Source organism: Sander lucioperca, chromosome 11 (genome assembly GCF_008315115.2).
Source record: "Sander lucioperca isolate FBNREF2018 chromosome 11, SLUC_FBN_1.2, whole genome shotgun sequence".
NCBI classification, from domain to species: Eukaryota; Metazoa; Chordata; class Actinopteri; order Perciformes; family Percidae; genus Sander; species Sander lucioperca.
The window spans coordinates 33,644,138-33,665,999 of NC_050183.1; the positions used below are offsets into that span (position 1 = coordinate 33,644,138).

Here is a 21,862-nt window from a genome sequence, read left to right on the forward strand (position 1 = left end):
ATGTCTTGAAAACAAATGTATATTTTTTTTAGATCAAATTCAAGAATTTGGAAGTGACAGATGGGTCACTTCAAGCAAACAGTACCTGAGAACTTTATCATGTGAAAAATGTATACAGGAAGAAAACTCCATTAAACATCATTTACAGAACAGATTAACATTGGGTATCTTTAACTTGACATTTTATAGTTCAATGCATTTAGTAACACTTTCAGTGTATTTCACATGAACATTGCATACATTAGTATCTGACGATTCAAGTTTATGGGAATCAAAGAAAAGTAATACTTAATAACTTAATGTAATTTCATAACATAAGTCATTGTTCTTTGTTACCAACATCTTATTAAATGAATTAATGTAATGTCAGTATCACATTGAAATAAAAAAAATCAGTCCACAAAGACGGTACAAATATTTTTTGGTGATGTCATACATCAAGATGATTTGAGGTGGGAATCAGTTGTTTTATTTGACTAATAACGTATTTAGTTTGTTAGTTTTAGACAAGACAAAGCAAGTGCAGCTTGGGGCAACGTGAAACAAACAAAAAATTTCAATCTATAGTACATTATTTCAATACAGCGCTTGAAAAAAAAAATTGTCAGGTTGCATTGATAAAGGGAATTAGCCTTTAACGGTAGTGAGATAGGGTAAGGCTGTAAAACAGTATATTGCTACACTCCATTTATTGTATGGTTAAAGGCGGTCATGTGTTGAAACTTTTTTAGACACAAAAACTTCTTTAATTAGTTTCAGTGCTGTGTTAAAGGCAAGCAGCAGTTTTAAATTAAATTACAAGTTAGTCCCTTTGTATTTCTATTCTTCCATCTCATACAGTACACAAGCTATAGAGAAAACTAGAACTGAATACGAATGCTTTAAACCAGCTACACAAAGGATAGCAAAAAGAGGCCTTTTGATTCCCTGGCAAATTACTCCTGCCTTGTTAGCCGCAAGGTAGAGCAAATTTGGCATGTACCGGTAAACCCTCCTTTCTCTCTTTGGGGAGAGCTGCTCAGTGGAGCTGACTGCTGGAATCGTTTGGCTGGTTCTTTGTTGTTCCATGACCATTAATGCACCCGTTCAGCCGTTTGGTCAAACCACCGTTTAAAATATCCTGGATGTGCTGAACTATGAGATTTATGGCAACTGTATTAAGAGACAAAGAGAATGTGTGGTTATATATATATATATATATATATATATATATATATATATATATATATATATATACACACATGCTATATATACACAGTATTTCACAAAAGTGAGTACACCCCTCACATTTTAGTAAATATTTCATTATATCTTTTAATGGGACAACACTGAAGAAATTACACTTTGCTACAATGTGAAGTATTAAGTGTACAGTTTGTATAACAGTGTAAATGTGCTGTCCCCTCAAAATAATACAGCCATTAATGTCTAAACCGCTGGCAACAAAAGTGAGTACACCCCTATGTTAAATTCCCATAGAGGCAGGCAGATTTTTATTTTTAAAAGGCCAGTTGTTAAAACACACACACACACACACACACACACACACGTTTTGTTCTCCCAGCAGCTTTTGCTTCTTTAGTTTTTAAAAACAATTCCCAGTTTAGAGGCCACTAAACACAGCTGTGTTTCAATTTCTTTAGTACCATCTCTGAGCTCCAAAAGCCCAAATACTCACCAAGATTGTCAACTCCTCTCGGTATGATCACATCAGCATATTTCTTTGTCTAAACAGCATCAATAAAAAGGACAAAGGGTTTGACCATGAGTCAAAGCTGAAGAACACAACCATCCAAAGGATTTGGGCAGTACAGCACATGTAGAATAGCACTTACTGGCAGACAGAACTCCTCAAATGCAGGCTTGACAAAAGTAATGTACTGTGCTAGAACGCTTTCCAAGTCCCGTCCACGTTCACTTATATCACGCAGCACTGGGGGAAAATGAGACCAGGGAAGTTATCTTTAAAAAAGGTATACCAATAATTTGACATTGAGAAAAAAAAAAAATGCTTTCGCTTGTTTGTCGAGAATTATTGTGAATGAATTTTGTGTCTGTACGGTAAATATGAAACTACCGCCAGTTTGTTCAATCAAAAAGACTCCAAGAATATCTTAGTATATAGCTCCCCATAAAACCACAAAGTGTCATATATTTTTTTTTTTTACACTTATTTTTGTAAAGATTAAATAAACAAATATTGTATTGCCTTTTGACACAGCCAGTCTAGCGTTTTCCCACTGCTTCCAATTTTTTTGGCTAAGCTAACCACTTTCCGGTGGTAGCTTCAAATTTACTTTACAGACCTGAGTGGTATCAATCTTCACATCTTATTCTCAGCAAGAAAGCAAATAAGTGTATTTCCTGAAATGTCTAACTATCTTTAATTTAGTTTCCTGCCTCTTGTGTTTAGAAACTGAAGGGATTTGTCAAGTCATGCTTGTACATTTCACCTCTTCGAGATAGACGTGTATCTGCGTCGGTGTCCACAAACAGTTTCATTTGGAATAAGTCTCGGATCTCCTGAGAATAGAACATCAGGATGCCCTCAAACAACACCACATCAGCAGGGTACACTGTCACCGTCTCTTCCTTCCTGCCATACAAAAGACATTAAATGTAAAAACACTTTAAAGTGTGCCTACATTTGCTGACCCAAAGACTGTACTGAACTGAGCAATTGTTCGTTTTATTGAACTATTCTTTTGTAAAAAGGGAAAAACGTGTCATTTCTTTTTTCAAAAGTCTCGCTTTAAAGCTACAATGAAAATCTTTCAGTGTTTAATTAGTCATCGTTTCAGAGCAACACAAGAGAAAAACAGCAAAACAAAAGTAAAAAAAAAAAAAGGGACCACACCCGTACTTCTGCATGTTTTAGTCAATTTACTACAATTACATATACTTTGTATTACGGACGACCATTTTCCATAGCATACTGTGATGTGATCCAGATTTTCAAATATGTTTGCCCCCCTTCCAGACATCTATGGGTGCAATACACCTGTTATATGTCTCTGTATGTAGCAGACTCATTCACCTGGAATGGGAAACAAAGTCATAAACGGGGATGTGTACTGTTTTTCCCTCCTTGATGTTCCACAAAGTCGTGATTATGAGGTCATTGTCAAATGCATCTATACAGAAGGAAAGAGTACAAAACAGTTGAAATTATTTCTCTAGCAGGATGAAATATCACCAAGCAAACCACACACATCAAGATCCTGAAACACATATGACTTAATTGCTGGAATCACATATCAAAACTGAATACACAAGGCAAATGTTTCCCAGCAAGAGAGCTGTTTCAGACCAACAGACTTCTATCCTTGATTACCCTGCTGCCAGATGATGCATGAATACAATGAAGCATGTGATGATGGATTATCAACATACCTGGGTGGTCGAAGTTGAACTGGCCCTTGAGTGCCTTGGCCTTCTGCTCTAGGGTGAGGACCCTGTAGAAGCTGTCTTGGCTGAGGATGGCAACTTGCCGCTGGTGGTGGTCAATCTCGTTCTGGCCCAGCAGATCCATGATCTTGCTGCACACCGACGACTGTCACACAGAAGAACAAAATAGTATGACAAAATACTGGTCCCTTATTCACCGCAACCTTCCGCTTTTGGAACATGAGTGGTTGTATGTACAAATTAAACCAACGCATACACTTTAATTTATGCTTTCATTTAGTTTGCGCATGTCTTCATGGTCTGGAAGTATGTTGATCCATATTGTATTTAAAGTCTTGCAACTTGGATTTTCATATCATATCTGGACCTGGCAGAAAGAATGCACTCACAGAAAGTCACATAGGCCTACACAAAACAAAAGATTGCAGTTTACTCCACATTCAGATAACATGCGTGGGAAAGCAGGTGGTTCTGTGAGCAGTTAGTCTTAAGGGAAAAAGGGGGCATAGTATCAGGAAGTTACACCCACAAACAACTGTCTGTTGAATCAAGTTTTGTTGATTTAATCACCTATAGAATCATCCTAGTGTCACCTACATAACTAACGTCAAGGACCAGCCTACTTCAATAACAACTACATTTATATACCTGCCAGGTTTAAACTGTTACGGTGGCTTGCAGGCAGGACTGCTTACTTTGCTTCTACCTCTGGCATTTAAATGACCACATTTGTCACACATTAAGAAAAAAATAAAGACTTTAATTTTGCCTTTGGTTTTGTATCCTGATGATCTACTCTGCAAAGCAACTGTGCAACAAAATATAAATCTAATGCATCCATTTCTGCTCTTCAAAAGAGAACACTTACATACAAAAATATTGAATACAGAATAAAATATGATAATGCAGATATTAAGAGTAAGTCTCTCATGACAATGAAGACATGAATTGTAATGCTAATGAGCCATCCAGTTAAATGGGGTGAAGGCAGCATCACAACTTGATACTAGCCAGTCTGCCAATCTGCTTATATGCAAGATTGTGGAGTTTGAGTTTTCAATGTGTTTTTGGTTTGTTTTTGTTTTTTTTGTCTCATTTTCATCATAGCCGGCAGACTCTGGGCAGCTGATGCAAATTAACTGACATCATCTGATTTTACTCTGATCCTGATATGAGACCTTAAGTCTGATTTCCATTTAGGCCTATCACACTACTTTATTAAGCATCTAAGAAAAGGTAGCCTATATTTTAAATAAGCACATGTTCTTGTTTTGACATGCTGTCGGGCGGCGTATAGGCTACGTCAATTACCAAGCAACACAATCACTGCAATTTATCAAACAGAAACATAACAAAATATGATAACGTTACGATTATTTTACAAAAGAAAATACAAAATGCGCGTCATCTTTAAATTTCCAAAAACAAATCCATTTGTCTCGCCCCACACATATAGGCTAGTGAAATACAACAAACACCTTATAAATAAAAAAAAAACCTTTATTATGATATAAATACCCACCTTGCCACTGGCTGTCCCTCCAGCCACACCAATGAGGAAAGGATGCCGATTAATACTTTCATTTTCGTCTTGGTCACCTGGCTTTGTCTCGCAATCGCCTGTCATGCTTCATCTGCAGCGCGATGCGGCCCTCTACAACCTACAACACACACTGGGGTGCCTGCGCTCCTCCCATTTGATGATGGTGACGATGATGAGGCTGACGTTAATGGGCATGGAAGCGATGATGATAAGTGGTGGTCTGCCTCCAGGAGTTTGAACATTAGCCTACATAGGCTAAATTTAATTTCTAAATCCCATAACAAAAAGGCTTTAAAAACATTCAACATATGGACATCTTAGATTCAGATTGAGAAAACGTTATTGTCCTTCCTTTTTCCTTGTATAGGCTACCTTGCACTTTTTCTGGCAATACATAAATAGGCCTAAATAAAAAAATAAGTGGTGGTCTGATTATGCATGAATATGATGATGATGATGATGATGATGATGTTGATGATGATGATGATGATGATGATGAAATCAGAGTTAGGTATATTACGTTAAATATGTTAGTCAATTAGTAAGTCAAGAGTGTAGCCTTTCTTTGTAATTTTTCCAATTGTGAATTGTGAAGTTTTTATAAAAATAGACTGTTTTAGTCTATTAAACCCTCAGCTCTCCATTCGCCTACTTTCATTACTTGTTTCTATTACCACATTTGAGATAAAAGCATTTACTTTAGGACATTTATTTCACTGTTTTTGGGTGCACATCACCTTGCAATTTACGGTAACCTATGCCAAAATAATCCGCCTACACCATTCTCAAAAACTCAGACTATGAGCTAAATAAATACATTTTATTATAGAACCGTTCAATTGCTTTGTATTATTGTTAAATATTTAACACTACACAACAACTGAATTCCCCTCTGGGAATATTATAAATTACTTTTTATCATATATTTCATTTTGGGTGATACCGTTGACCCGGAAGTACTTTTCACACGTATGACCTCACTAAGCTAACGCTGACATAGCATTATGAATTTTAGACCTATGTAATGTGCTCATGGTGTAACCTCTAATAACAAATTGTCTATTTCTCTCTGCTATCGGATAAACGGGATAGTAAACGGGAGCCTACCACCATGAGCACCATGTTTGCAGACACTATTCTAATCGTGTTCATCTCTGTTTGTACAGCGCTATTAGCCGAAGGTGAGTGTAATCCTCCTAACAGTTCGACAGGCAGCTTAAGCAGGAATGTATTTTATTATTTTATCGTCCAAGAAAGACAAACCATAATGATACGTTACTTGTTTTGTTTTTTGTTTTTTTTACACCATTTTGAGTTACATAGCGGGGGAAATTGTTAACGTTATTAATATTATTAAATTACTACTTTGGTGCTTTTGAGGACCAGCAGTGTGCTAGCTAGCCAGCGAATTTAGCCAACAAAGCTAGCTAATACTTGACCTGACATTTACACGTCAGACACATCGATGGTCAGACAGCGCAAGGAGTAAACCCTTTTTTGAATTTAACAGTCACGAGAAACGTGTTGAAAGGTCAATGGTTGAAACGCTTGTTAGGTATCAACTATGCTTTATTCATTTCCTCTGGGAAACTCGTCCTCTGCATTTTACCCACCCTAATTAAGGAGAACAGAAATTAAAATAAAATCGTTCAAGTTAAAACAGTTACCGAAGTTGTATTGTTCTAACATGGTCATATGACTTTGTTAGATGGGATTTATATACTCCTATTCTCATCTATTTGTTTCCCAAACAGGGTTAGCCACATTTTGTTCTTTGTAAAAGTTGTTTTGTAGCTTAATCCAAAGGGCTTTATTAAACCTCCCCCTTCTTGGCATTCAGGAGCAGTGAAAAACTACAAGACTTTAAATTCAGCTGCTGAGCAACTCTTTTAATGCAGGAAAATTCAAGACAGTAGGGCTGCTCGATTATGAAAAATCGATTCTGATCAATTATTTTGGTCAGTATTAAAATCACGATTATTTAACACGATTACTCATTGACTTTTGGAAAGATGTTGCATTTATTTAACTGAAAAAAAACCAGTTAAACAAATCAGCAGTGAAAAAACCTTGAACTGCGGAATTTCCCTTAATACTTTCCCCGTTTAACTTTAAATTACCCTTAAAATAAATAATATAAAAAATATATTCAAATATTGGTTAAGTGAGTTAACCTTTGGCGAAAGTATGTGTGTCCTTTTAAAAACACAAGACAAAATAAGTTTACTTGCAAAACGTAATGTGAAAAATAATTGTTTTTCCTCGACCAAAATCGTGATCAAAATTCAATTAATTAATTAATTTGTCTTGTGCCCTTGAATTTCCAAGAGCATAGATTGGGAATTAGGTGCAATTTAGCATCAGACTTTTAATTCTACTTTGACATAAAACAAACAAACCAAGAAGGCCACTCCTTTTTGGCATGACTGTTTTTACAATGAAACTGCTTAATTAAACAATGTTAACAAATAAACACCTCCACACTGTTGCACTAGCAGTATGCAATATGTATGAAATTCTAAATGACAGTCTATGCAATTGTATTGTGATATCAGTACCCTATATATGATGATACAAAACCATTTCTGGGAAATCTGAATAACTGCTTATTGATAAAATAATCAGACAGAAATATCTACAGTTGGCTAAACCAATAAATATATATCAAATACTGGAAAAATCTGACATTTATATAATTTTACTGTGTATGTTGCCCAACCCTATGTTGCACCATAATATTTTACTTACAAACCTCTTCTGATTTTTTTTCTTCTCAGGGATTACCTGGGTTTTAGTGTATCGCACTGAAAAGTACAAGAGGTTAAAGGCTGAAGTAGAAAAACAAAGCAAAAAACGTAAGTGACTCCTATGTGACCCTCATACTAATGTATTGTCTGCATTGATTAGTTTCATGTAGACTGTTTAATGCATTCTCTGTTGCTTGTTTTTAGTTGAGAAGAAAAAGGAAACTATCACAGAATCTGCCGGACGTCAGCAGAAGAAGAAAATTGGTAAGAAACCAGTAAACAAAATGGCTAAGTAATAAGTTGCGTTTAAGCAAACCTTGACAAATTGAAAGAAAAAATCTTGACACACTCTGCTCTTATGAACAGCCATTTTCCTCACATTGACACTGTTCCTTGATAAGTGATATGTCTCTGAATGTATTACAGAAAGACAGGAAGAGAAACTGAAGAACAACAACAGAGACTTGTCTATGGTGAGGGACAATTTGTTACAATAAATACATATGTAATGCTTAAGCTTAGAGTTAAATCCATCAATATATTGCCATATGAAATGAAATCATGTCTGGGATTTTGGTTGTTTTGGATGTAATTAGAATACATTTTGTATAGCAACATTAACAGGCTTAACTGCACTTTTACATTATCAATATTAAAAAATACATTGATATTCAAATGTCTCAGTATTGCCAAACTTTAGTCTAATGTGATCTAATTTTAAATTTCCATTGTATCTTATGTTTGATTGTAGGTGCGCATGAAGTCAATGTTCGCTATAGGCTTCTGCTTTACAGCTTTGATGGGCATGTTCAACTCCATGTAAGTGTTACACGTAGTTACTGTACATTGGATTGATCTTTTAATTAAAAAAAACAAACACAGTTTTTGTGCCTTAGCCACTCGGCCAACCTTAAGTTTGATTTATGGTTCTGCGGAGGCTCCACGCAGAGCTTTCGCCGTTGCCTACGTAAGTGGCCTGATGTTATACTTGTGCACTGGTGTGTGTGTGTGTGTGGGGAGTGGGTGATAGAGCAAGGGAGAAAGTGAGAGAGTGACGGTGATTAGCTTCGGAGCGAGAAGTGACTCTAGAGTCATAGTGAGAGAAACAAAGTCACCTCTGTGCTTTCTGACCAAGGTGGAAAATCTGTAGCTGGAAAAGTTAACCCTCTCCTTGATGTCATGTTGTTTATGGAGAAGGAGAACCAGGAAATTAGTAGGGGGGAAATGCAACGCTACCAAGCCACGGCTGAGCGGCGACGTACGTGTAGTTACATTTTTCGAAAGGTGCACGTCAGGCTACGGTGTAGGTTCTGGCGTAGGTTCGTGTCGCCACGTACCTACGTATGTAGCAACGCTGTAGATTTTACGCAGAAGTATAAATCAAGCTCTAAAGTGATGACTTTGTCTGTATTGGTCACTGAGAGATAAGGAATTTTTGTTTGCGTTTGACAAAAGTACATATAATATACTTGTAGCAAACTTCTTCATTCCACTATTAACATGCCTTTTTGTTTTGTCCAGCTTTGATGGAAGAGTAGTGGCCAAATTGCCATTCGTGCCGCTGTCCTACATCCAGGGACTGTCGCATCGAAACCTGCTGGGGGAGGATTACACTGACTGCTCCTTTATCTTCCTCTACATCCTCTGCACCATGTCCATCAGACAGGTAACTTCCACCCTTGCAACATCTTTAGACTCGGGGTGGGGTTGATTCCTTTTACTGTATGTCACTATACAGTTATGGATGTCATGGCCTGTATTATATTGGAGGGAATCATAGGTTTCTGAAGGAAACGCTACAGTTTCTGAGCATTTCAATTCAATTTTATTTATAGTGTCAAATCACAACAGGAGTTATCTCAGGACACTTTACATATAGAGTAGGTCAAGACCACACTCTATAATTTACAAAGACCCAACAATCCCCCCACCCTTTTACAGACCCTGGCTCTTGTTGGGCGGCAATCTGATGCTGCCGGTTGGGACACAAGCAATGGGCATCATACTTTGGGTATCAAACATGCTCCATTAGCATGTTAGCATACTAAGCATGCTCAGCATGTTGAAATGTTAGTATTAATCCTAAAGCACAGTAACTCAAATATATTATCAATATATTTACAACAGCCTCACAGACCACTAGTGTGGATACTTATTTCAGGTTTATTGAGCAGGGACAATGTACACTAATGTAACCAGGAGGCTATTTTACATCTGCTGTCCCTGAACTGTAGGGGTGGGGGAAAAAATCGATACAGCATAGTATCGCAAGATTTTCCGTGGCAATACTGTATCGATACACAGACGCCAGGTATCCATTTTTTTTTATTATATACTGTATGTGTTGGTCAGATTGTCTGCTTGACAATCCCATTTTGCAGCAATAAAATTGAAGTGAGATGAACAGAGAAATTTATCTTTTTAGATAAAACAGATGTTGACAAAGTTTCCTTTGGGGACATAATTTGAAATGGAGTTGGAAAAAAGGGTAATAAATTCCAATATATCGCAGAATATTGCATTATATTTAAAATTGCAATAATATCATATCGTTACATAAGTATCGCGATTATATTGAATCATGAGACCGCTGGTGATTCCCACCCCTACTGGACTGGTGGTAGGATGTCACCCTAAACAATTAAGCTATAAATAATACATATAGTTTTAGCCCTATACAATAAAAGTTGGTTATACAGTCCCTCTAGGATTTCACGATGTCGCGATCGCGCAACAAAACGTACAGCGAAACACCGTACAAAACATTTCAGACCATCCTGCCAACCTGTATACATTTTAACATCAATGTACGCTGTAACGTTTTTTTAACTCTAAAGTCAGCGGCTGCTGTTTCAATCCTGTCGGCTGTCTGCAGCGGGCGGGGCTGCTGCTCATACAGTTCCCCCGCTACTGATGCGCGCGCACACACACAAACACACATGGTGGATGCAGGAAAAAACGCAGATGAGACGACATGATGACCTAAATTGAGGACAGCTACTCTCCGTTATTCTAAGGGCAATGATAAGTTAAAGTCCTTTATCAAACCGTATGAATGTGTGTCCCAGGCCAGGTTAGGAAATTAACTTACAATGTAAAGATCAACAAGCCACTGACACATATGTTCAAATTTGATTCATTCAATAAATTATTATTTTTTGTCTTAAATCCACCAGCCAAAACTCAGCCCAGAGTAGTTTTATTCCCCCCAAAACAAGTTTCCTTTTTATTTTTAAAGAACTACAAAAAAAAAAAATCGCAACTTTCACTGTCTCCCGCAACTTCATTGCAACAAACATACAAAAGACATCGCAACTTTTATCGCAATTTTTTTTACAAAAGCTCCCGCATAATCATGCATTTTGGGGCGCAACAATCTCAAAAAAAGGCTGCGAAATCCTGGAGGGACTGGTTATACGAATGCTAATAAACACAAAAACAAGAACAGTTTGTCAAGATCAACACGAGCACACACACCAGCCGAACTGTCAGGCCATATATCAAAACAGGCACATTAGCATAGACATACATTTTTGGTAGACATGCCCAAAACTACAATATTGACTTTGGCAAATTCAATAATTGATACACCTTTACAAGGAAGGAAGGACATTATTTTTTTCACTGTTATTATACACAGTTGTAAACACTTTTTGAGAGAGTGTTCTATTTCTTTACTCCAGAATATTCAGAAGATGCTCGGTCTCGCTCCCTCCAGAGCTGCAACAAAACAGGCTGGAGGCTTCCTGGGACCTCCTCCCCAAGCAGCCAAGTTTTCCTAATCATCTGACAGGTTCAACAGTGTTCTTGCACTGTGACTGTGCAGTCAGGGCTCCTATATCAGAGGACAGCTGGTACTGGATCTGCAGTGCTGGAGAAAACACTGTTGCAGCTACTGTATCACTACCTTCTGTTGGATTTCTCATTTTATGTTTTTATTTAACTTTAAGTCTCACTTAGAAATTAGAGGGTAAAAATGTGTTCTTAATTACATTGATTACCAAAGGATACAAATGTCTACCTTGTATTCAGCATGTTATACATTGTTATGAGATTTTAATGATTAATTGGCACAGCAACATCTGATCCATTTGTCAGTATTATTGTATGACATTGTCTGTATCCTTATTTCTTACATATTAATAAAGTTTTATGATTACTCTTCAGTAGTACTTTATTAAATTGATCTTTATTCTTGTTCAAAAACAGCGATTTTTCTGATTGGCACTGTGTAAACCATAAAAAAGCAAGCCATTGCCAACACTCCAGTAACTCCATCCTCTTTTGTCCAATACCTTGGTGTCATGTTTGACAGTCAGCTCTCATCGCATATCAATAACATTACTAAAACCTTATTATACCATCTTCACAATATTGCTTATTATATATATTGAACATAAATATAACAAGACAACAACACAACATAACATGTTTTAATATGCCTCTAGTATGGAGTACCTTTAAGTTTGACTCAGAAACAGAGCTTTGTTCTTAATCAAGTTTCCATTGTCCTTCACTAAGTGCCTTAAGTATCTGGGGAACTGATGACCCTTTTGGGTAATGGCAAGTTGTTCTTTTGTGTTGTGCAACAGGACTCGCTCGACCTTTTGGGTTTGAATAAATTCTTTAATTCTGCTCACTTCCAAAGTATTTTCTCAGTGACTTTATGGACTTGAGTGCATCAACCAGTGGATGATTGTCTGTAACACTAGTTACTGCTGTACTTGAACTTTTCTGTCAAAAGCCACAAAGCCTAGTCCCACAAAACAGAAGTTGTCATGCTCTTTACGTCACATTAGGAATATAGATCTGAGATGGGAAGAAAGTGAGCGCACCCCATGTGAAGTTTCTTCACAGTCAGCCTCAGGAGGAGGCTTGATGTAAATGTCACATGACAGTTCCATTCCCTGTAGAAATGCCAATTTTATATCCATAGGATAAAGCGTACACTGTCTTTGACAAATTGCTGCTACAAGTAGCCGAAGAGACTCTGGAGTATATGTGGGACACTTTAGCCCTACCAAAGCCCGTATTAGAAATTCTTTGGCCCTACCCCTCGACCAAAATGAGTATTGGGACAGCACTTACTCTCCCGGGAGCGCGCAAACCAAGGGCTAGGGGTAAGGGGTAGGGGTAAGATAGAGAAATGAGACGCAGCCTTTTAACTCCTCAAAACTTCTAGTCACAAGCCTTGCTTTTGGTACTAAACCAGCGAGTGTCTTTTTGAGGGTGCATACCCATTTGGTAAAAAATGCACTTTTGTCTCTTATCCCTAACTTTTTATCACACCAGTTTTTTTATCTCCTCTTGTTTTGCTGAGTCAAATGATGCATATATTTGGTTAGAAATACATCCTCACATACATCTGTGTTGTTAACTCGAGTAACAGTAGTTTATATCTGTAGATTCTTTATGGTTGACATGTCAGTGGACTGTAGTGCCTGCAACATTACTGGGCTTAAGGTGAAGCATTAACCTGTAGTTTTGGCTGCCCAGGCCAACTACTTTAGCTGTGTTTAAAATACCTTTGTCTCTATCTCTGTATTTGTCCTGTTTTCAGACTGACATCAGTTTTTTCCTCTGTACCAGTATGTGTCTCTGGATTGTCATTTGATTGTTGCTTTGTTCATTCTGCATCCTAGTGGTCACAGTGTGCTCCATTTGCCCTAATTCATGCTGTGTCTCAGTTACAGTTTCTTTTGTGCCCTATATGTTTTTTGTCGACAATCTCCTGCCCTGGCTTAGTGTCTGTTTCATTTTCTGTATCAACCTTTGTGACATCTCAATCCTTGTATTTTGAGATAATGTGGGGTAAAGATAAAGTACAGGGTGAGGTCATATTAAGACAGTTCCTCTCAGGTGTTTTGCTGCCAGGAGTATGGACATCTTGCTGCAGTATGTAGAAGAGTCAGAAGATGTTGGAGATGTGGGAAAGGCTGCTGTGTTGAGGAGTGCAAAGAAAAAGAAGAGCAAGCAAAGTGCCTGCACTGTGAGGGAAATCACCATGCGGGGTCAGCACAGTGTCTAAAGAACATAAACCAAGTGAAAGTAAATGAGGTCAGAAAAGTAAAGTGATTGTGACTGAATCTGTTAAGAATCAGAATCAGGAAAGGTTTATTGCCACTTGAAGTTACACTTAGGAGGAATTTGCCTTGCTGATTGGTGCATACATAAACAAACAAACAAACATTAAACATTAATATTAAAATAAACAATAAATACAGAAACAAATATATACAAAATAGCTCTTAAGGAAAAGGAGGCAGGATGGGTTGAGTGCAGGATGTGCAAAAAATATATAGTATGCAATCGGCGGGTGTATAGTCCAGGATGGAGGTTAATGCAAAGTGTAGTGACTAGGGGTGGGGTTATGAGTCAAAGAGAAACGAAGAAATGGTGCAAGAGGAACTGGACCAGGAAAGAGATGCAGCCAATCAGAGCATCTGCATGGACAAAAAAGGGGTTTTGGCATTTCTTTCCACAGTAATACATTGTGCTGTTGAGATACAGAAAAAGTCAGAAAGAATCAAAGTGCTGGATGCTGATAGGAGATCTTTGAACATTGTTGACATGTTGGTGAAGACTTCGATACTATACTGAGGGAGGTATTTGCACAAACTCAGACAATTGGGTCTGGGTAATAGTATGGCCAATGTCATTAGTGGGATCAAGTCACTGTTAATTAAATCCACTGGAAGAAGGTGCCACAGTAAAAGACTAGTTCCAGAAGGGGGCAGCAATGCAACATTACGGATATCGGCTGCCGTAAATCTCCAAAGAGGAAGAAGAAAAAGAAGGTCAACCACAGTCTATGAGGCAATAGAGCTGGTAAGTCCCGCCCCTTCCGTAAAACCCCGCTGGACCTCAAAGTTGAAAAACCGTCAATGCAAGTGAATGGGAGAAAATAATTATTTTCTGGTCCCGTTTGAATTGTGCCATGAATGTGAACATATGTTGTCTGTGAATTTTTTATATAATTTTTCATGTAACGAGTTTGACAGTATATTGCATGATTCTTCGGCTAGCCGTTGTGGAAAAGACAAAACTAGAAAGACTACATGTCGCATATGTGACGTCACCCCATAACGCATTTTCCCTCCATAAATCACGGTGCGATAATCTATGAAGACAGATCGAGATGCCTGTGTGTTTTGTACCCAAATGTCACCATTCAAACAAAATGGGCTGTTCTTTTCTTCAGATTCCCGTCTGAAGTAAAAACTAGGAATCGCTGGATAAAACGGATCAGGTATGTGAAAATAGCAAACGTTGACTTACCCACTACTCTGCTAGAAGCAGCGAAGAGCTGTAGTCCACAAAGTGCTCTCACACAAAGTCTAACCGTATCAAAATTCTACCCGCTAAATTGAAGCATTCTTTACACGAAAAATTATATAAAAAATTCACACACAACATATGTTCACATTCATGGCAAAATTCAAACGGGTACAGAAAATAATTATTTTCTCCCATTCACTTGCATTGACGGTTTTTCCACTTTGAGGTCCAGGGCGATTAGCGGAAGGGGCGGGACTTACCAGCTCTATATAACCCGTGAACCGGAAAGTGTTTCTACCTTGACTGATTTTGACACGGATTTTGACCATTTCATCGTTAGTTTATAGTTCAACAATGCAGGTAATGTTATTTTATTGTCATTTACAGTATGATACTTTGTTACATTATTCACAGGTATTTTCATTGACGGTTTACTTGTGCATATGGTGCTTCTGATTTACTTATTTGTAGAGCCAGCAGTAACGTTAGCTTACTAAATAAGGTAGCTAGCTAACGTTAACGTTTAGTCAAAAGCTAGCTAAGTTAGGTTAGTTCGCGTTCAGGTTAACGTTAACGTTAGCTAGCTAGTTTACCGTAACTGTTACAATGGGTCAACCTTAATGTAACGTTAAACTTCAACTAAAATTAATTAAAAAACGTATTTCCCACAGACTGTCGTTAGGATTGTTTGATGTGTTCGGTGTGCATTTGGCGTTTTTGTTTATCACATAGAGCTTTTCTCTTTTATCTCCCATAGCAACGAGAAGAGAAGCAGTTAGAAGCGGCGGTGGAGTCTCTCGTTTCTCGGGTAGCACACGTCAAAAACGCTCTTCACAGTTTCATTTATAAGTTGGAAAATGAATACGAGCGATTAACATGGTAAGTAAAGCATTTTTCCAAAGAGTCGCTAATATCGGTTTAATTTCAGTTTGTACCGTTGAAAATCCGCTCTAAATACAAGTATGTACCAGTCTATACATTGTTTTTATGAGGAAAGCACTGCTTATTATACCTTTTAATAAGCAGTGCTTTCCTCATAAAAACAATGTATAGACTAATACAAAAATAATCACTCTCAATCATCACTTAGGACCCACGAAAAGTGTGTGACGGTGCCTGTATCTACAGAGACCCTGCCTCTGTTGTATTATCATTTTTTTTATTTTACTTTGCTGTGCACGGGACATTTCTGGATGGTAACAAACAATTTGCAGTTGAAATATAGCTAGCTGCCTGTGAAAACCCAGTGTAATACTCCCGTACTACTGTGCAAGGTTTTTCCTCCAACTATCTTTATTGGAAGTTTTTTTGTGATGTGTGTTTGTGTCATTCAGGCCCTCTGTTTTGGACAACTTCGCTCTTCTATCTGGTCAGCTAAACACTATCAATAAACTGCTGAAGAACGAGAAGACACCATCTTTTCGCAACCAGGTTATAATACCACTGCTTCTGTCTCCAGACCGAGATGAGGATTTAGCAGTGAGTATCAAAGCGACCGACTGACGTTTCTGCTTCTCTGATGTTAAAGCAATCTCTCTGACCTGTCCATTTACGGCCTCTGATTGTTCCCCCACAGAAACTCACAGAGCAGCGTGTCCCAGTGTTCAGCCATGAGATTGTACCAGACTACTTGCGGACCAAGCCTGATCCAGAGGTGGAGGAGCAGGAGAAACAGCTGAGTGCAGAGGCGGCACGAATTGGTCCAGAGGTGGCACAGGTCAGGGATACCCCTTTTACACCAATGTCTCAATCAGGGTTATACCCAGGTTGACTGTGTGTTTGAATGGGTTAACCCTCCCCGATCTACTCAGCTTCGTGACCCAGGTCGCCAGGTGGGTTTGATCAGGGTAGACTAGGGTTGATTTCCATGTGAATTGCGCACAACTTGGGTCACTAACAGCCGGGGCGGGACAAATTATGCGATTGGTTGGAAATGACAATGGGGCAGTCGTCACAGGTCGGCGCCTATGTTCGCCGTACACTTTAAAAAAAAAAAAAACAACATACATTTTGTCTCACTGTGCTTTACGCTGAGTTTTCACCATAAACTGTATACAACTAGGATTATTTCCGGCAGCTTCAACAACAGCAGAGCGGTTCAATTCATTTCCGAACAGTCCACTGACAGTGAGTGCCCGGATGTTCACTAGTCTGCCTTTTGCAGAGCGGTAGCTGAGTTTTAAAGGCAAAACTGCCTGTAAAAACCCAGCGTTAGAATCTAAACGTGTGAAAATAAGTTGTTTAATTGTCTCGGCACCGCCGCTCTTACTCCCTTTCTTTAGCACGAGAGAGTCTGCAGACCGCAGTTTAGTGCGGCTGCTGGGGAGAGCGAATCTCTCTCTCTTTTTCTCTCTTTTTCAAAAAATGTGTCATGAAGACAAAAGCAAAGCCCAACTTTACTTTTAATGAAATCAAACAAAGAGAAATGTCAGTCAGCTGTTGCAATAAATATGCAGAGCTGAGAAATCACTCTGCACAAAATCACCTGAGAAGTGTTAGATGGTTATTTATTTGTGCTTTAGAACTTAATCACTGCGAAACAATCATAAAGTAAGCTTTATTTATCTCCCTACTGTACAATGACAGATTCAAGTAGCTACAAAACATAAGTTCTGCTGGTATACAGCTGGACTGGAGTTTGTGATGTTAGCTGTTCACTGAATATGATGTGAAAGCCTCGCCCATTTCTAGCACTTAAGGAAATTGTTATGCATTGCTCACGGATTGACCCAGGGGATCTCCGAATTGTCATGACCAGGAATACACCCATCTAGACTGGCTTATAGGGCTGCACGATTATGGCCAAAATGATAATCACGATTACTTTGATCAATATATTGATCACGATTAATTATCATGATTATTTGTTGATTTTAACCAAAACAAATTTTATTGTCACATAGGCTAATTATAACTGCTTTCACATCCATATTGTGCTACATTCCTCCTTTGTTGAAGGATACTATGAAGGAGCCATTTCAGCTGTTGTGTGACCGCTTTCCAAACATGCGCGTTTGCCGTGAAAAGATACAGGCAACGCAATTTTCTGTTCATGTTAACTGGACGAAATAGCAACGCGGATTAAATGTCTGCGTTGCGCTCTGATGATGAAAAGATACAGGCAACGCAATTTTCTGTTCACGTTAATGGCGCATGTTAAAATCTGGTGCCAATAGGGCACCGTTGCCCGGTATCTACCGGATAAAATCAAACACGGATTACGGTGCCACTTAAATGTCTGCGTTAGCTACAGTAGTAATTGGATTAAACACGGCTAAAATGCTGACAGCTAAACGGTGTAGCGTGACTGTATTTCACTGTAGAGGATTCCAACAGCGGGATGTACAACAGTCTGCCGCTAAAGCTATGAGCTAAAAGACTCAAACTAGCACTGGTCACTGCTGTTGTCTGAAAAACAACACAGACGGGACTTAATGTTGCGTTTACTGGTAAACTGGTAAACCTTGTGACGACTTATGACCGACTGCTGTCTGTTGTGGAATTTTCCTCACGTTACTCTGTCCTCTGTGACTGTCTACATCTAAACTAAGCTGCGCGGTGCAGGGAACAACTCTGATTGGCTCATGGAGGCACGTGATCAGACAGTGGTTTACAGAGCTTTGGAAAAAAAAAAAAAAAACAACTTTGATACAGAGTGTTCTATGAATGGAATGAAGCATTTTAAATATCGCTCGATCACGTGAATTTGATCGTGGGAAGCCAAAATCGTGATCGTGATTAAAAGTTGATTCATTGTGTAGCCCTACTGGCTTAGTTTGAATTTCCAAAAGGAGGGTTGAACCCTGATCAGACAACCGTAGCCCAACCCTGGTAGGTGGTGTGAAAGAGGTATTAATAGTTATCATATGGACTGAGTTGATCAATGCTGTCTTACTCATATGCAAAAATATTAAGTCATTTTTATGGTGGAAATTCACAGAAACACTATGTTGTGGTAAGATGAGACAAGGGGGAAAACTTGGGTAACATCAGGTTACTCCTACGTCACAGGTCAGGGGACCAGAAGATCTATTCGACCCTGCTCCAACACCTAACCTGTCCTGTGTTCAAGTATGAATTTATGTGCGTCTCTAGAGATTGGGAGCGTCGGGAACACCGTGGCTAGCATAAACCTAGCTTTACGGCGCCATCAATATCTTTGCATAACCCAAATTTGACAGCTTTAGCAAGAGATATATGCCTCTTGGAAATACACAGACACTTAGTGTTGGGGCCGCACTACATTTCATTTAATGCTTCTGTGTAAATCATCAAAATCTCCCGAACCTTCTTTACGTATCCAGTATGCTGCTTAAGTTTTTCCATGACAATTTGGTTGTGGTAAAATGTAGAACAGTTATTTGCCTTACATTGCTTACAGCTGTAGCTATATGTTGCATTGTTCAACCCCATCGTCCCCGGTTATATTTTTATCAACAGAAACAGATCCAGACGTTGAATAAATTGTGTTCCAATCTGCTAGAGAAACTTAACAATCCTCGTGATGACAGAGATGCAGAAAGTGCAGGTATGTTGCAATTTCACTCTCCAGATAATTCCTCTCAAATGTATTTAAATATATTGACACGTTTTTTTTTTTTTTTTCTTTCTCCCAGCAATACGGCAGAACAAACCATCTTTCAACCCTGCTGATACTAACGCATTGGTTGGAGCTGTTGCATTTGGAAAGGGGCTTTCCAAATGTAGACCTCCAGGTCCAGTGGCCCCTGGACATCCAGGGCAAGGGCCCATGATGAGTGGAGGTCCAACCTTACAGCAGGTCACTATTGGTGGTGGTTCAAGCCAGCAAGCAGGTATGGGTGGACATGTGGCTCCACAACAGCAAGGGCAGCCAGGTAGGAGACCTGGAGAGCTGGGTTAGTATTTCACCTGACTACTTTGAGTGTGTGTTGTTCGTGTTGGATTCTTTTGTACTGATGTTAAGCCATTGCTGTTCTTCAGCTCCCTGTCTTTGTGTAATTGTGAGAATATTTGTATTAATAATTAATGCTTTAAAATTCTCTATCTTAGGATGTGAATGAGTTTGAGGTGGACATGGTCTTTACATTAAATGTCTATGTACAGTATTTATTAATTACAGTGTAAAGGTTAAATGATAAATTATATAATGATTTCACCATATTTTGATACCCTTCCACACAACATAATTTAAACAGTTATTGGACAGTAAAAGCTTAATGAATAGATCTAACAAATACATATTTCTTATGATGAGCAGGGTCAGGGCAAATGTTTGACTTCCTTTTATAAAGTGGTGATGCTGTTTAAAACTATCTGACTTGACCTCCGCTTTTTGTCATGCTCGTCCACTTCCAGGTGAGACAGAAATTCATCTCGGAATGAGCCTGATATTTCAAGGGAACTATTTAATAAGTAATAAATACCCTTGATATGTGCTGAACTCTGTAGATTTCTGAGTGCACATGTAACCAAGTATTAAAGCAACTTTCATAAAAAATAACTTTTAATTTTTGCTCACACTGTCACTGTATCCTGACATTACTACATGAATCAGATAATCTGTGAACAAAATCACCTTCCTCTGCCTCCTGGTGCTCCTAATGGCATAAGGAAAACAACTAATCACAGCCGAGGAGTCTCTAGCGATGACTGCTCGTGAACTCCAATCAAACTGTAAAACTAGGCTTTGACCACAGTTCATGACACTTCGTTAGAGATTCCTCAGCTCTGATTGGTTGTTAATCTTTGGTAGAAACTTAAAAAAATTATTTTCTTAAAGTTACCTACCGAACCTTTGATTCTCTCCCTTTTTTTCTTCCTCAGGAAAAATGCCAAGCAGCATCAAGACAAACATCAAATCTGCATCCGGTTCAATGCATCCTTACAACCGATGAGCTCCTTTTCTTATTTGTTAAGCCAACATTTGTTACATTTCGGTGACTCGCCTACAGCAATGACAGCATTTTTAATACATACCTTTTGTAACCTTATATAAACCCATTATTTTCATAGAATGGACCAACTTCTAGAAAGTTATCACTCTGTTCTCTCTTAATCTGTTTCACTGACATTCTTAGTGTAAAATGATCTCAAACATAAAATGTTAATACGACCTTTTTCATTTTTGATACATCATCTGAGCCTCAGTGTTTAAGCCACTAGATGGCAGTATGTCATCATTTATGGGTTTATAATAACTTGTACTTGGAACTCTACTAGTCACCCTTTTTTTTTAATAAAAGATCTCTTAAAAGAACTTCTTGGTTGCGTAATAAATACATTTAAATCATTACTTTATTTTTTTTATTCTGTTTGTGTATTTGAGTAAAGTAATTATTCTGCACATTTTCAAATTTAAATCCAAAATAAGTAAGCTGTGTTGCCATGCTTTGCCAGTAGCTTATTTTTTACAATCAGGTGTTTACACAGCTCTATATTGTCAAAACTGTAACCGTGTTGTAATTAAACATCACTAGTGTTCCATGTCTTGACATGGATGGGGCTTCCACCCATCAAATGACCATCCCAACATTTCAGGCACGCACCATGATCTGATGTCCGTCCAGTATTTCTGCCGGTTTCTTCTTCTCTTTGCCCATTTTGCTGCAGTACCAAAGGTGAGAATAATGAGGGTGGACGTTGCTCTGTGTGGCCTGATAATGTCAAAGTGTTTAAAGTGGCAAATGAGGAAGTATCGGTGCTGACGTGTGAGGGGGGCCTCTCTCCACGCTGGCTCTCTCTGTCCACTCCAATCCCTGTCCTGCTGCACAGCACAGTGACCATGCTGCTGTCACAGCATGCGGGCACATGGCTGACCTACATACACCCTCTGTCCCCAAACAGGCAGACGTCTCGCTGTGTCAGCCACCACGGTCAGATCCTCTGGTGAGACAGCTCAAAGCTG

The 21,862-nt window shown here is 38.6% G+C and overlaps 3 protein-coding genes across 5 annotated transcripts; 2 read left to right on the top strand and 1 right to left on the bottom strand.

The window, feature by feature from the left end:
* Nucleotides 1-65: 65 nt before the first annotated feature.
* On the bottom strand, nt 66-5,126 carry uck2a (uridine-cytidine kinase 2a). The gene is made up of 7 exons (XM_031318067.2): nt 4,931-5,126; nt 3,394-3,553; nt 3,038-3,134; nt 2,454-2,596; nt 1,836-1,933; nt 1,679-1,727; nt 66-1,152 (listed from the first exon to the last, which is right to left on the bottom strand). The coding sequence occupies exons 1-7, from the start codon at nt 5,033-5,035 to the stop codon at nt 1,019-1,021; spliced, it is 786 nt and encodes a 261-aa protein (XP_031173927.1). The 5' UTR covers nt 5,036-5,126; the 3' UTR covers nt 66-1,018.
* Nucleotides 5,127-5,899: 773 nt separating this feature from the next.
* On the top strand, nt 5,900-11,862 carry tmco1 (transmembrane and coiled-coil domains 1). Its single transcript, XM_031318069.2, has 7 exons — nt 5,900-6,132; nt 7,729-7,806; nt 7,903-7,962; nt 8,125-8,171; nt 8,450-8,517; nt 9,220-9,364; nt 11,382-11,862. The coding sequence occupies exons 1-7, from the start codon at nt 6,063-6,065 to the stop codon at nt 11,478-11,480; spliced, it is 567 nt and encodes a 188-aa protein (XP_031173929.1). The 5' UTR covers nt 5,900-6,062; the 3' UTR covers nt 11,481-11,862.
* A 3,356-nt stretch (nt 11,863-15,218) lies between these two features.
* On the top strand, nt 15,219-21,214 carry med8 (mediator complex subunit 8). 3 transcript variants are annotated; one of them, XR_004898857.1, is made up of 7 exons: nt 15,219-15,336; nt 15,734-15,855; nt 16,311-16,455; nt 16,553-16,693; nt 19,417-19,504; nt 19,593-19,968; nt 20,124-21,214. XR_004898857.1 is itself a non-coding variant. In XM_031318438.1 (7 exons), the coding sequence occupies exons 1-7, from the start codon at nt 15,331-15,333 to the stop codon at nt 20,850-20,852; spliced, it is 834 nt and encodes a 277-aa protein (XP_031174298.1). In that variant the 5' UTR covers nt 15,219-15,330; the 3' UTR covers nt 20,853-21,214. The 3 variants fall into 3 exon arrangements, 2 of the variants coding, with proteins under 2 accessions (XP_031174298.1, XP_031174299.1); XM_031318438.1 differs by having other exon boundaries at nt 19,593-19,853; nt 20,782-21,214; XM_031318439.2 differs by having other exon boundaries at nt 15,220-15,336; nt 19,593-19,832; nt 20,782-21,214.
* Nucleotides 21,215-21,862: the final 648 nt, after the last annotated feature.

Excerpts from the sequence above, each read along its gene's own strand:
- uck2a (XM_031318067.2), bottom strand. The coding sequence starts at position 5,035 with ATGACAGGCGATTGCGAGACAAAGCCAGGTGACCAAGACGAAAATGAA. Across the intron at positions 3,554-4,930 it reads GAGGGACAGCCAGTGGCAAG|TCGTCGGTGTGCAGCAAGAT; the intron begins GTGGGTATTTAT and ends TCTGTGTGACAG. Across the intron at positions 1,728-1,835 it reads TTGAGGAGTTCTGTCTGCCA|ACAAAGAAATATGCTGATGT; the intron begins GTAAGTGCTATT and ends GATGCTGTTTAG.
- tmco1 (XM_031318069.2), top strand. The coding sequence starts at position 6,063 with ATGAGCACCATGTTTGCAGACACTATTCTAATCGTGTTCATCTCTGTT. Across the intron at positions 6,133-7,728 it reads TACAGCGCTATTAGCCGAAG|GGATTACCTGGGTTTTAGTG; the intron begins GTGAGTGTAATC and ends TTTTCTTCTCAG. Across the intron at positions 8,518-9,219 it reads ATGGGCATGTTCAACTCCAT|CTTTGATGGAAGAGTAGTGG; the intron begins GTAAGTGTTACA and ends TGTTTTGTCCAG.
- med8 (XM_031318438.1), top strand. Across the intron at positions 15,856-16,310 it reads GAATACGAGCGATTAACATG|GCCCTCTGTTTTGGACAACT; the intron begins GTAAGTAAAGCA and ends TGTGTCATTCAG. Across the intron at positions 19,854-20,781 it reads TAGGAGACCTGGAGAGCTGG|GAAAAATGCCAAGCAGCATC; the intron begins GTTAGTATTTCA and ends TTTCTTCCTCAG.